Here is a 13,556-nt window from a genome sequence, read left to right on the forward strand (position 1 = left end):
GTCATCTCAGAGTCGGCATGGTGAAGATGACATTCTGTGTTTCTTCGCCTTCCTGCCACCCCAGCTACTCCTGAGCTGGTATTCCCAGTCTCCGTAAATCATACCATCCTCCGTAAATTACACAATTTTTTGTCTCCTGCCAAAAAATGTTGAGGTCCTAGTTTTCACACTCAATATCCAAGCCATCGGCAAATCCTGTCAGCTGTACCTTCAAAACACATACCCCTTGGACCTCTTCTCTCTGCCTTTCCCACCAGCTCTGTCATTTGCAGAAATGCATCAGCTTCCTACCCGCCCTCCTTCCTGCCTTACACCCTGCAGTCTGTTCTCCTCACAGAAGCTGGCTTCTCACATCGCCAATAACTAGTAAGTCAGATCGGATCACTTTCCTGGGGAAAACCCTCCATGACTTACAGATTACACTTGGCCCTAGGAGATCTGGCCCCGGGCTGCCTCTCTGATCTAATTTCCACGCTCCCTCCTGGACGGCTCCACTCCAGCCCACACGGACCTAACTGATCCTTAAAAATGCCAATCAAACCCCCATCTCCAAACCTGAACAATTCTACCCCCAAAATCTGCATGGCTCGCCCTGCCACCTCACGTATGTTCTCTCCGTCTTGTCTTCAGAGCTTATTCCTCACCACCCTAACTAAAACACCAGCCCCTTACTAGCTTGCTAGCCCCTTACTCTGATTTATTTTTCTTTACAGGACTCCTACGATAAGTTATCATGAACGTATTAGTGTATCTCCTCACGGTCACTCCAGTTAGAAAAGAAGCTCCATTGGGGCGCCTGGGTGGCTCAGTCAGCTGAGCATCTGACTTCGGCTTAGGTCATGATCTCGCAGTTTGTGGGTTCGATCCCCACATCGGGCTCTGTGCTGACAGCTCAGAGTCTGGAGCCTGCTTCGGATTCTGTGTCTCCCTCGCTCTCTGCCCCTCCCCTGCTCATGCTCTATCTCTCTCTGTCCCAAAAATTAAATAAATAGAAAAGAAAAGAAGCTCCATCAAAGCAAGGACACTGCTTTGAAGAGTGCTACGTCCTCCGTGCCCAGAGACAGCTGAACACGTGGTAGGGACTGAATAGCAAACAAAACCCAGAAATGCCTAGGCTCAGAAAAGAAAACGTCAAGCCACATGGAAGTCATATGCCTAACTTCTCTCCTAGCAAGCAGGGCTTACTTCACCCAAACAGATGCAAACATTTTAGGAAGCAAGGCAGGGGGACCCGATAGAATCCTCTTTAGAGGTTAAACATGCAGTGAGCCATCAGCTGAAAGTTAAACAGGCCCATTACACAAAACAGAAGCACTGTTTTCTGATTTGACCCTCATAAAAACCCTGAAATAGGGGCACCTGGGTGGCTCGCTCGGCTGCCCTTCCGACTGTTGATTTCGCTTCAAGTCAGGATCTCACGTTTGTGAGTTCAAATGGGCTCGCAATGGGCTCCGCACCAATAACATGGAGCCCACCTGGGATTCTCTCTCTCTCCCTCTCTGCCCCTCCCCAGCTTGCGCACGCTCTCCCTCAAGATAAACGAACGTTAAAAAATAAATAAATAAATAAAACCCCTGAAATACGTTACACACACATTTCCCCCTCTTATGGATAAGGAAACAAGATCAGAATGAACGATTTATCCAAAATGACACAGCTATGATGTAGAGACAGTGGATGATGGTCATCACCTTAGTCATTAAATTCAACCAAGTATGAAGGCAAATGTTTCCATCGATGCAAAGACAAGAGGGGTTACACCAGCTCCCCATCAAGATAAAATGGCAGGCAAACAAAACAAAACATGAGTAGCAATTGAGTAGACACATACCCTTTTCCAGGCCCCAGTTTAGGAGAGCCCACTCCCTCTTTTGTGCGAGAAAGGATGTCTCTGACTCGGAGTGCGGCCAGTGGGTCTTTCTCTTTCCCCTTATCAGCCAAGGCAGTAGGGCTGAGGTTCAATATGAGGAAAAGACTGTTTAACAAACACCAGGCGCCCAGCAGTTGGAAGTTCTGATAGTGCTGTTAAAAAGGCACAAAAGCAAAGTATGAACACAGAGATCTTACAGGCTGTGAGACAGGAATGTAGCAGAGACACATTTCTTACCTCTCCACCGGCCCGGCGGGAATTGCTGATCGCTTGTCCGATCATGTCATATATTTCAAGCTGCACAACATCAAACATAACAAAAAGCTGAGCAAGCTGTCATATTTCATTACAAATGTTAATCCCACCCAAACTCACTTCGCTCATAAAATCAAATGTCCTCAAGGCACTTTCTAATGATACAATCCCATCACACTTCCCTTGACCTGCGCATGGTGTTGACTACTCTCTATATCCAGCTCCTATGTCACCTCTTCAGCGGTGTCCCCTGCCCCCAATCTAAAACAATACCCCAGGCCCACATCAGATCACGGCTTACCACACTGATTCATCCTACATGCTTAGCATTCTCTGCGGCTATCTCGTGTATCGTGTGTCTTCACTAAAAGCGCACTGACACACAGCACGCCTTCAACTACGTGTGCTGACTGAATGACTCCTCGCCCACAGGGTCCACTGCCAACACGAAGATGCAGTGTTTTCTGCAGAGTCAACCAAGCTGCCAAACACGCCAAACACCTACCACTCAGACCTGTTACCCGAGCGGAAGGGTTGGAGAGCACTCCGTGTCCTTTGCTCTACCCGGGAAGAGAGGGGGGCCTGACCCTATCTCCTCACAGAACAATGGCAGTGCCTGGGTCCAGATGGCATGGCTTACACATTTCTGGACGATCGTAGCCGCATCGCTCTCGTAGTCGTCTTCTTTGGAGCTCGTGGACCCCGTCCGCACCTGCTGGGCACTACCCACATGCAGGATGGCCATGCAAGTTGCCACACTCACGCCTGGAGGAAAAAAAGAAAGATGCATGGATTCGAATCATGGCAGTCCCACGAGCCCACCAAAACAGAACCATAAAACAACCTACCCAAAGGTAATTCCATGATTTGATCACAGACAGTAAAGTCCACAGGGCAAGACTAAACAGTGATACCATGAGATCCAGCAATCAACACTCCTAAGTACTTAGCTGAATGAGCTGAAAACTTCTATCCACATAAAAACCTGCACACAAATACTTATTGTAGCTTTATTCATGGTTGCCAACAACTGGAAGCAATCAAGATGCCCTTCGACAGGTGGATGCAGTACCACAAACTACGGCACACCCATACGAGGAGTATTATTCGGCAATAACAAAAAACGAGCTATCAGGTCACAAAAAATCACGGAGGAAACTTAAATGCGGGATCCAAGCAGACTGCTTCTAAGTTTAGGGCATTCTGGAAAAGCTAAAACTATGGAGACAGTGAAAAGATCAGTGATTTCTAGGGGGCAGGGGTAGGGGTAGGAGAGAGGGATTCCTGGGTAGAGCACAAGGGACTGCAGAGCAGTGAAACTATTGTGTCACAGTGATGACGAATACACGACGTTATGCATTTGTCAAAAGCCACAGAACTGTCTGAAAGAGAAATCCATAATGTAAACAACAGACTTCTCAGATGTTAATAGTGTATCAACAGTGCATTCACCGATTATAACAAACGTACTGTTATTAATGCACTATGTTAATGATAAGGGAAACCGTACTGGGGACAGAAGGTAGACGGGCACTCTGTATAACCTGCTCAATTTTTCTGTAAACCTAAAACTGCTTTAGAAATAAGTATCTATTAACTTTAAAACTTTAAAGACATCACAAGATATCTTCAATTTTTTCAAGATTACAGGGAAAAACATTCCACTCTTGGTGTTCCTCAAAGACATCAAATCCTTGTCTTTAAGTCAAATCCCAGGCCATCAAATTTCAACAAACCAACTCTGGGATTTTAATCCGACTAAAAATTTTTAAGGATTCTTTAACCATTACCAAGTATACTGACGGCCATGTAATATTCAAGAGATTCCCTAATAATTGAAACAAACCCCAACTTAAAAACTGCAAAAATCGGGGCGCCTGGGTGGCTTGGTCGGTTAAGCGTCCGACTTCGGCTCAGGTCACGATCTCACAATCCGTGAGTTCGAACCCCGTGTCGGGCTCTGTGCTGACAGCTCAGAGCCTGGAGCCTGTTTCAGATTCTTTGTCTCCCTCTCTCTCTGCCCCTCCGCTGTTCATGCTCTGTCTCTCTCTGTCTCAAAAATAAATAAACGTTAAAAAAAAAAAAATTAAAAAAAAAAAAACTGCAAAAATCAAAGGCAGAGAGGACAAGGAAATAAACACTGGAATTGGGCTGGGAGAGAACGTATCTTCACAGGTATCTTTAGCTTGCTATTCCTACTGCTGCTGCCCTAGCTTAGGCCCTTAATGTGTCTCGCCTGAATGACTATAAAAAAAAATCCTAACAGAGCTTCCAGACTCCAAATTTCTCCATGCCAAAATGTCCTGTGTACTGCTACTTGAATGTTCTTCCTAAAATATAGCTCAGAATCTTCAATGGTTTCTCCTGTCTATAAGACATAAGCCAAATGACTTAGACTGCATTTCTCTCTCTTTTTTTTTTTTAGAGACAGCACAAGCGGGGAGAGGGACAGAGGGGGAGGGAGGGAGGGAATGAAGGAGGGGAGGGGGGAAGGGGGAGGGGGAGAATCTTAAGCAGGCTCCGTGCAGACACGGGACTTGAGCCTACAACCGTGGCATCATGACCTGAGCCGAAATCAAGAGTCGGATGCTCAACTAACTGAGCTACCCAAGTGCCCCTAGCCTGCATTTCTAAGACCTCTTTGATTGTGTCCTTTCTTTCCCACTGTACAATACCCACTAAGCACATATCCTCTCCCCCTGCCCCTCCTCTCCACACACACTGATACAGTATGTGCCCCCAGACTCTAGGACACTCTGAGTCCTGCTTCTGCCTCTGCCTCTGCCTAGGGATAGCCCTACTGAAAATCCACCTGCCCTACAGGCACATCAACAGAACTTCTTCATTACTACTGCTTTACCCAATTCCTATTTGCATCCAGATGTTCAAAATAAAGCTGTTGGAAGAATATAGGGAGATGATCAACCTCAGCAATTTCGTGATGGTCCCCAAGGTCAAGTTTCCAAGACTGTTCAAATCCTCACTCAGAGAGCCAAGTAAACAAAGGAAATTGTTATACCTTCCAAGACATACCAGGACTATGCTATTTGAAATCAAGGATCAGTGAATTGGGGTAAAAAGTCACTGTCATAACTTAAAAGTGAGTGAACGCCAGATGTCAGGCCCCACTTCCAAGGCAGCATGATCAACAGGAAGAGAGGAGATTTTGTGGGCGCACGAAGAATAATCAATATAAACAGATACCACCTGTTCCATGAAGGCTTCCTCAAACCTGCTCCCACAGCAAGACTCCCTCTCTCTCTACTTCGCACACCCAGCCGTGCTACACTCCTCTTACTGCTTTTTGTCATCTCCTGTTTTATGTCATACCCTGCGGTCCTAACTGTTCTCAGTGTAGGCTCCTTGAGGGCAAGGATCAGATACTGTTCATCTCATGTCATACCCTGCGGTCCTAACTGTTCTCAGTGTAGGCTCCTTGAGGCCAAGGATCAGATACTGTTCATCTCAATATCCCAACAGCACTTGGCATTTTGCTTTACACAGACATTTACTATCTGCACATACTATAAAATCAAATATGCACATAATAACAACACCAGCAGTGGAACAACAAGATAATTTACAAGACTCCTATTGAGACCTCATTTCACCTAGATGAGACATTAGATGATCCTCAGGGGGAAGGGCACAAGTCAGGCGGGGAGAGCACTCAGAAGGATCTCATGGTTGGGACACCTGGGTGGCGCAGTCAGTTAAGCATCCGACTTCGGCCCAGGTCATGATTTCACAGCTCATGAGTTCGAGCTCCGTGCTGAGCTCTGTGTTGACAGCTCAGAGCCTAGAGCCTGCTTCCGATTCTGTGTCTCCCTCTCTCTCTGCCCCTCCCCTGCTCATGCTGTCTCTGTCTCAAAAATAAAAAAACATTTAAAAAAAAAATTTAAAAAGCAAAAAGAAAAAAAAAGGATCTCATGGTTTCCAGAAAGCGTACTTGTACTTGACTGACAAAATGAGAACAGACATCATCACCTCTCACCTGCATAGAGACAACTTAGGCTGAGGACTGTCACATCTTGCAGACGAGAAGGATTGAGAGGCTCCAACACAGGTAGAGATAGGGTATCCAACGCCATGGTAACATCAATCACCAGTGAATGAAAACTAGAACATAACAGAGGAGGAGGTTAACAAGAACGTCTCTGTCAATCCCTTGCTTCTTATTCTGATCACTAAAGAAAGTCGGCATGCCACAGAAAGCTAACCGGTTTCTCTTTCCGAGGGCAGCATCAGAACGTAAAGCACACAGCCTGAGCCCCTTACCCGTTGCGAACAGCAGTGGCATCGGCTACTGTTGCAGGCATGATGAAGAAAGAATTGGCCAACACTGCATCTTGAAACCGATTGATGTAGCGCAGGAAATACGGTAGGTTCAAACACACACGCAGCAGCTTCTCTGAGCCACCTGAATCAACGACAAGGCTCAACCTTACAAACAGGCCTCTGTCTGCTGCTGGATTCTCTTCCTCGTATGAAATTTTGGAAAGCAGAGAAACCGGCTTTCTGACGATGATTAAGAGTCTTACCAAGCTCTTGAAGACTAGCCACGTTCTGAGCTATAAACACATTCTTGGTTTTGACAGCAGAGGCTTGATCTGTGGATGACTGCTCCTCACTTTCTCCTTCAGCCTAAAGAGAAACAAAAGGCACGTGAAAGGCCTATCATGACACCACCAGCTGCTGACTACAGCCCTGCAGTCAGAATCGAAACAAGCACCCAAACGAAGCAGCTCTACGGATACTCCTCAGACTCCCCAGTTAGTGAGGGGCAACTCCCCCTCTAATGTAGGCAAAATACAAGTCAGTTTCCCAAGAAGAGAAAAAAATATATATATAGCTTTAAAATATATATATTCTACAACCAGTACAGAGTGTGATACCTTTGACGGAAAAATGTACGTGCTCTTCACGTTTATTTGCACTGAGAAATTCAGAAGAATGACCATCCAAAGAGTAACAACAGTGGACAGAACGTTAGGGTAAGTTTTGCTTTTTTCTGGTTTGTATTATTCTATTTCTTTCTATCATAGGCACTTAATCACTTTATGTCGCAAACAGAAGATGCATTTGTTACTTTTTTCTAGTAGTCTCATCTTAACAACTTCCAAGGGGTGAGGACATTTGGCTGGAGTAACTCACCGGAGTCTGTGGACCTACGGGCGGCGATGCTACAGTTCTAGGGTTGAAAACTGACGTCAGCTGATTCAAAAAATTCATCTGTACCTCCTTCTGCCTCAGCTCTGGGCTTACTGGTGAGGCCAGCTCTTTCTGATCTTCCACTGTAAATATAAAACCAAAAACAGGATGAGCAGAGTACCGCTAGAAGGCAGAGCGGGAGAAAGTTGGCCAGGGAAGCAGCCAAGGAACTGGGTCTGGCAAACGAACGCTCACCATCTGAAAGCGTCTTCACTGTTTGTGGCAGCTTGGCGGATTTCATCATGGCTGTGAACGTGATAATTTCAGTCCTGTCTAGTCGGCTACAGCCAGTGCACAGGCCCTTGATTAGGAGAATCAAGTGTTTCTGAGAAGACAACAAATTCAAGTATGTCTTTTAGAAGATGCTACTCTTTTGGGACTTGTAACTGGCACAGGGCCAGATTGAGCTTGCTAGCAAGAATAGAAATGAGGAAAAACACTAAAGCAGAGATCACAAGCTGATGGTCCTCAGACCACATCTGGCTTGCAAATTTGTCTCATTAGTCTCAAAGTGTTGCTGTTGGATTTTCAGTTTTTTATCTGAAGTTTTAGCTAACGTTTTAAAGCATGGAAGTTTTAGCATTCAAATCCAGATTTCTTATCTCTCTTGATAATCCCCAAGATAGAGCAACTGAGTCTCCACCCCTGCCTGGCAACAATCGGCTGGAGCCACACAGCGACTGGCCCTTAATAGCTGTGGCTGGCACACTTCACTGATTTTGTTACTGACCTGGTCCCTGGAAACGTGACACTCTGCAATCCTTGCAAAAGCCTGTGCAACCAGAGGAGGTTGGCAAACCACAGCCCCAATTCAGCCCACTGCCTATTTTTGTAAATAAAGTTTCCTGGACCACAGCTTCGCTTGTTCATTTACGTATTGTCTGTGGCTGCTTTCACACTACAAAGGCAGAGTTTAGAAGATAGAGACTAGTTGCAACAGGGACTGAATGGTCAGCAAATTGTTTACTCTCTGGCCTATTACGGGAAATGTTCACCAACCCCTGCTCTCTGCCACCCCTTCTCCACCATTCCACTAGTCTGTCAAAGTTCTACTTCGAAAGAAGGGCCCCGGAAGAGCCCGACACTCTCACCTGGGACACAGCGCAAGCCTCATCTGGATTCTCCAGACGTAGCAGAGAAAACTCAATCAGGACTTTGCAGGCTGCTGCCACGGACTGAAGCTGGTTCCGGGGAACTGAGAAAGCAAGTAAGCTTTACTTAACCTCAGACTGCTACAGCTTGCTTCAGCCTCACAGTCAGTACATCAAAACCAGACAACCATTGAGCTCCACATGTCCGACATTCCCGATGTCATTCTATGACAAGAATCATTCAGAACCAACAATCTAAGGCGCAAACAAAGGCATCCTGGCACTGACAGCCATCCACTGCTTTTAGATCAACCTATCTTATATTTACTGGAAATTAATAATAATAGGATATACATCACAATAAGTACCAAGCACTTCAAACATACTAATCCACTTAATCCTTAAACCAATTTTAAGAGGTAGCTATTATTGTTTCCCTCCCCCCTCCTTTTTCTAAACAGATAAGGAAATTACACCAGAGATGAAATGACTTGCCCAAAGTCACACAGCCACAAGCAAATCCAGGAAGTCTGACTCTGGAGTTCATGCTCTCAACTATTAGAACATACTACCTCTTCTTCCCCATAGGTTCTAAATGCCTTTTGCAAAGGGCTTCCTACACAAAATTTCTTCAAGCTAAAACTGATTCTTTCAACAGGAACAGCGCCTATAATAAACAGCACTGGACACCTGAAGATTACTGAGCGACCCTATACCTTCCTTTCATTTTACATGCGTAGCAAACTATTTAAGTAAACAAATAATTACAATTCTTCAGAACTATCTTAGGATTTTTTTAAAAAAGAGAAACGCAAAAATTCAGAAATAGTGGAAAATAAGGGTAAAAAAAAGTTTAAAAGAATGGGAACTGAAACTGAAATCCCTTGAGATACCAGAGAACACAAAAGGAGAATTTACTTTCTCACCAAACCAAATAAGGAATAATAGAGCCCTCGTCAGTGGCTGCTAACCCCAGGTCCGTATCCACCCATCCGCCTCGACTCCCAGAAATTAACACGCTAGTAATTACACGTGCATGTGTGAAATCAGTAAAATGCTTTTGATTAAGAACGGAAGGAAAGTTAACTTAATGGGTTATAAAGCAGGTATCCAAACCAAGTGGTTTTTAAAGCCCCCTTGATTGGCCCAGGTAAAGGAACTTCCAGAGCCTTATCAGACTGACAGCAGTTTCCACCACTGGGTGAACAGGTTAAGAGTGCTAAAATACAACTTCATTAACAACCTGTTCAGACACCCTACAAAGAGGAGACACAATTCCCCTATTCCCAAGCCCTTGGCAAGGAGTAACAAGAGTAGAATACTTACTGAGGCTGCAGACTGTTGTAATATAGTGTGTGGAAAGTGCAACAAAAGAGGAGTAGAAGGGCTCGTACTGCTTCTCATGGTGCAGGATTTCGGATTCGCTGCAAAGAAAATAATTCAGCTAGCATTTATTTAGTGCTTCCTGTCTGCCAGATGCCCATCCGCTTTACAGGCATTGCCCTACTTCATCCTTACAGCAACCCTAGTTGAGAGGCACTGTTACCATCCCTATATTCAAGATTGAGAAAGTGAAGCTTAGCAAATTAAAATCAAGCACCTTGCTTAAGGTGTCAGACTTAGTAAACAGCAATGGCTAAGAAGCAGGAAATATTTTCAAACTCACTTAGAATTTTAAAAACACAGGTAAAAACATAACAGGATGCCATTTTGTCCTGTATTACTGGTTGGCAAAGACCAAAACCTAATAATGGCATGTGTTGGCCAAAAGAGGGTAGACCAGCACACTCAAAATACTGTAGTGGGAACACAGGTCATGGTAACCCATTCTGAAGACCAAACAAGGCCAGTCCATAACACAAATAACTTAAAAAGAATAACAATGCAGGCAGAAATCACCTGATCAGTGCTAAAACCTAAAATTTACCAGGTACCAGAGTTCTCCTATCTCCACACCTCCCCACATCCCCAACCAGGACACAGCTAAATCACAACAAATTCAGGGATTTTAGCCACATCCCCTTATCTTTAGCTGAAGAAATTGTCCTCTTCTGTGAAAATCTGGGGTCCACCTAGGTCTTAAAGCCATATACATTTATGTCATTCTATCAAATCAGATCCTAATCCACAACCCAAGAAACAAGAAGGCAATGAAAACAAAATAAAACAAAATGTTTCTTATTAAACGGAAAGACTAGAGGGCTGTGGCTAAATAGTTTTTTCAGTCAGTTAATTCTCCAATAAGAAGGATCACACTGGGAAGGGAAATGTACACAGTCAGGACTCTATCCACCTGCCAAATCAACACAGGAGCCAAAAAGACAAGTTCAACACTAGGGAGGTGCCAGGGAGAGTGATGAATCATCTCAAACAGCACTTAAGAGTCTGGCATTGCAAACACTCTACTATGTGGGGATTTATTGAGGATAAATGGTGATTTACCAAAGATTAGTTCCTTATCTTGGAATATCTTTCTTCACCAAGAAAAAATATTTATTGAGCACCTATGACGTGCAAGGATCTTCCTGCCCACCAAAGATCATTTCTATGATGGACAAAAAAAAGAGGAAACAAAAACCTTTAAGCACCAAGTGACGCTCAAAGTTTCTGGTGACCATCACATTTGGTACATGCTGGTATCCTACTCAGCATAAAACGCCCTACTAAATCCCCTACTTCTACCTCACTTACTTAGTTCTTCCTTCATTTCCATCCTTACATTTTTTTAGTCATTGTTCTAAAGTCTTCCCACCCTGTAATTTGATGTATTTTACAGAGTCATTTACCCTCTCTGTTTTATTTCAAAAGTTCAGAGGTGTTCATCCCTGTTTTTCAGCTGAGCAGGCTTACCAAAGCTAAAAGAAAAACTGCCCACCCAAAGGATGAACTTATTCTGTTTCTTTCATTCCCATTCAGATAAAGAAATAAATTCAATGGGGCGCCTGGGTGGCTCGGTTGGTTAAGCGTCCGACTTCGGCACAGGTCATGATCTCACGGTCCGTGAGTTCGAGCCCCGCATCGGGCTCTGTGCTGACAGCTCAGAGCCTGGAGCCTGTTTCAGATTCTGTGTCTCCCTCTCTCTCTGCTTCTCCCCTGTTGATGCTCTGTCTCTCTCTGCCTCAAAAATAAATAAACGTTAAAAAAAAAAAAAAAATAGGGGCGCCTGGGTGGCTCAGTCGGTTAAGCGGCCGACTTCGGCTCAGGTCACGATCTCGCGGTCCGTGCGTTCGAGCCCCGCGTCGGGCTCTGTGCTGACAGCTCAGAGCCTGGAGCCTGTTTCAGATTCTGTGTCCCCCTCTCTCTGACCCTCCCCCGTTCATGCTCTGTCTCTCTCTGTGTCAAAAATAAATAAACGCTAAAAAAAAAAAAAAATTTTTTTTTTAAATAAAAATAAAAAAAAAGAAAGAAATTCAAAATAAGAGAATAAACTCGTATTTATTTAATTGCCTGGTTCAATGTTGCCCCATTGTGATTTAACCAACCTTCCTTCCTGCCCTAGAAATACACAACTGCCTTATTCCAATAAAGAAACAAGAATGCACTTTGAGGAAAGATGGACCTTGGCATAGAAAAAAATGGAGCACTCTCAAGCTCCGCTTACAATTTGCTTAGGGCAACTAAGGATAAACTAGGGGAAATTAATTTGAAAAGAAGAAGGGAGTAGACATGTGGACATGTGGACCTGTGGTCCAAAGGACCATACCTCTTGATTTTAAAGAAACAAGTGTATACGAGTCACCTGATAAAGACTTGCTGCCTCCCTCATTCCCCAAGAATCTGAGACATCAAGACACCAGAGGATACAAAGGAATGGAAAAAAATGGGACAAAGGGCAAGAAGTTAGGTAGGAATGGGGAAGAATGAAGACCTGAACACAAATATAACAAAGAGAAAGAAAAATAAAATTATAGGTAAAAACATCTCTCTCCTCTGGGCAGTCAAGCTATCTTCCTGAAACATCTGCTTCTTCTAACAAACATTCCAACAGCAGCACTTGGGCTGAAAGACATGGAATGGGAAACATGTATATTCCATACAAAATAAATGTGAGGCAGAGTACAAAGGAAAACAGCAGCTACGCAGCCAGGTCAGAGAAATCCAATTTGACATGTAAGTAAAAATGAACTGGCTTGGGTCTGGAAATATCTAGCTTTTTTTAGGAAAAGGTAGAAATCCAAGAGGACAAAATAAAAGACTAGGGATTCACCTCCCCTCTCCCTCCTAGATAACATACTATTTATATCTTTTTTGTAAACTCCCCAAACCCCTTTCCCTTCATCAGAATCATAAACCCCCAAGAAGAGAATCCATTATGCTTGTTTATGACACTTACAATCAGGAAACAAATAAGCATAATGAATACATTGAAGAATAAAAACACTGGGGCACCTGGGTGGCTCAGTCTGTTGAAAGTCCGACTCTTGATTCAGGCTCGGGTCATGATCCCAGGGTGATGGGATCCAGCCCCAGACCCCACGCTGAATGTGGAGCCTGCTTAAGATTCTCTGTCTCGCTCCCTCTGCCCCCTCTCCCCTGCTTGCACAAGCGTGCACAAAAAGTTTAAATTTCTTCAAAAAGAATAAAAGCATTAAAAAATATATGCTCACTGAACATCTGCTGTGTGTCACTAGTACTTAACACATGTTAACCAAAGAACTAAAAGCCTTCAGATACCTTCCTCACACTCTTGACAAACCTGTGGTGAATGTGACACTAAGACATGGAGGCATTAACCAGCCATGAGGACTAATCGCACCCTTTTGCTCTATCATTTGGTGGCAGGCTTTTTTTTCTCCCCCTGTAGGTCAATCGTGAACTTCAGTCCTACTGCATGTAAATTCAAAAGATCATGACATTAATGTATCCTCTTCTCCCTTTTAAGATATTTAGGAAATGACAGAACATTATCTAATAGGGATGTTTGTAACAGCTTCTGCCTTCCCAAGTAGGTCTCTCTGGCCTAAATTTTATAGAACACCTGGGAGGCAGAGACAGAAAGAGATTTATCATTAAGGAGGCCAGAGAAGCCTAGGAAGGGCTGGCTCACGGGAAAGCGGCGTTTTCTTTTCTTTTCTTTTTTTTTTTTTTTTTTGGTAATCAAGGGTCAATGACAACTATGGTCACCAACA

General features: G+C 44.1%; 1 protein-coding gene across 4 annotated transcripts in view; it reads right to left on the reverse strand.

The window, feature by feature from the left end:
• The window catches only part of UBR4 (ubiquitin protein ligase E3 component n-recognin 4), a 131,679-nt gene that overhangs the window by 113,373 nt on the left and 4,750 nt on the right, over positions 1 to 13,556 (reverse strand). For all 4 annotated transcript variants that reach the window (XM_042951688.1, XM_042951686.1, XM_042951687.1 and 1 more), the window contains exons 2-11: positions 9,754 to 9,851; positions 8,428 to 8,531; positions 7,532 to 7,661; positions 7,280 to 7,419; positions 6,667 to 6,769; positions 6,404 to 6,545; positions 6,120 to 6,244; positions 2,766 to 2,890; positions 2,108 to 2,167; positions 1,832 to 2,022 (exon numbers count right to left, since the gene is read on the reverse strand). In XM_042951688.1, coding sequence (XP_042807622.1) covers positions 1,832 to 2,022; positions 2,108 to 2,167; positions 2,766 to 2,890; positions 6,120 to 6,244; positions 6,404 to 6,545; positions 6,667 to 6,769; positions 7,280 to 7,419; positions 7,532 to 7,661; positions 8,428 to 8,531; positions 9,754 to 9,851 — 1,218 coding nt within the window. The remainder of the gene's footprint in view (positions 1 to 1,831; positions 2,023 to 2,107; positions 2,168 to 2,765; positions 2,891 to 6,119; positions 6,245 to 6,403; positions 6,546 to 6,666; positions 6,770 to 7,279; positions 7,420 to 7,531; positions 7,662 to 8,427; positions 8,532 to 9,753; positions 9,852 to 13,556) is intronic.

The sequence above is a fragment of the Panthera leo genome, chromosome C1 (genome assembly GCF_018350215.1).
Source record: "Panthera leo isolate Ple1 chromosome C1, P.leo_Ple1_pat1.1, whole genome shotgun sequence".
NCBI lineage: Eukaryota > Metazoa > Chordata > Mammalia > Carnivora > Felidae > Panthera > Panthera leo.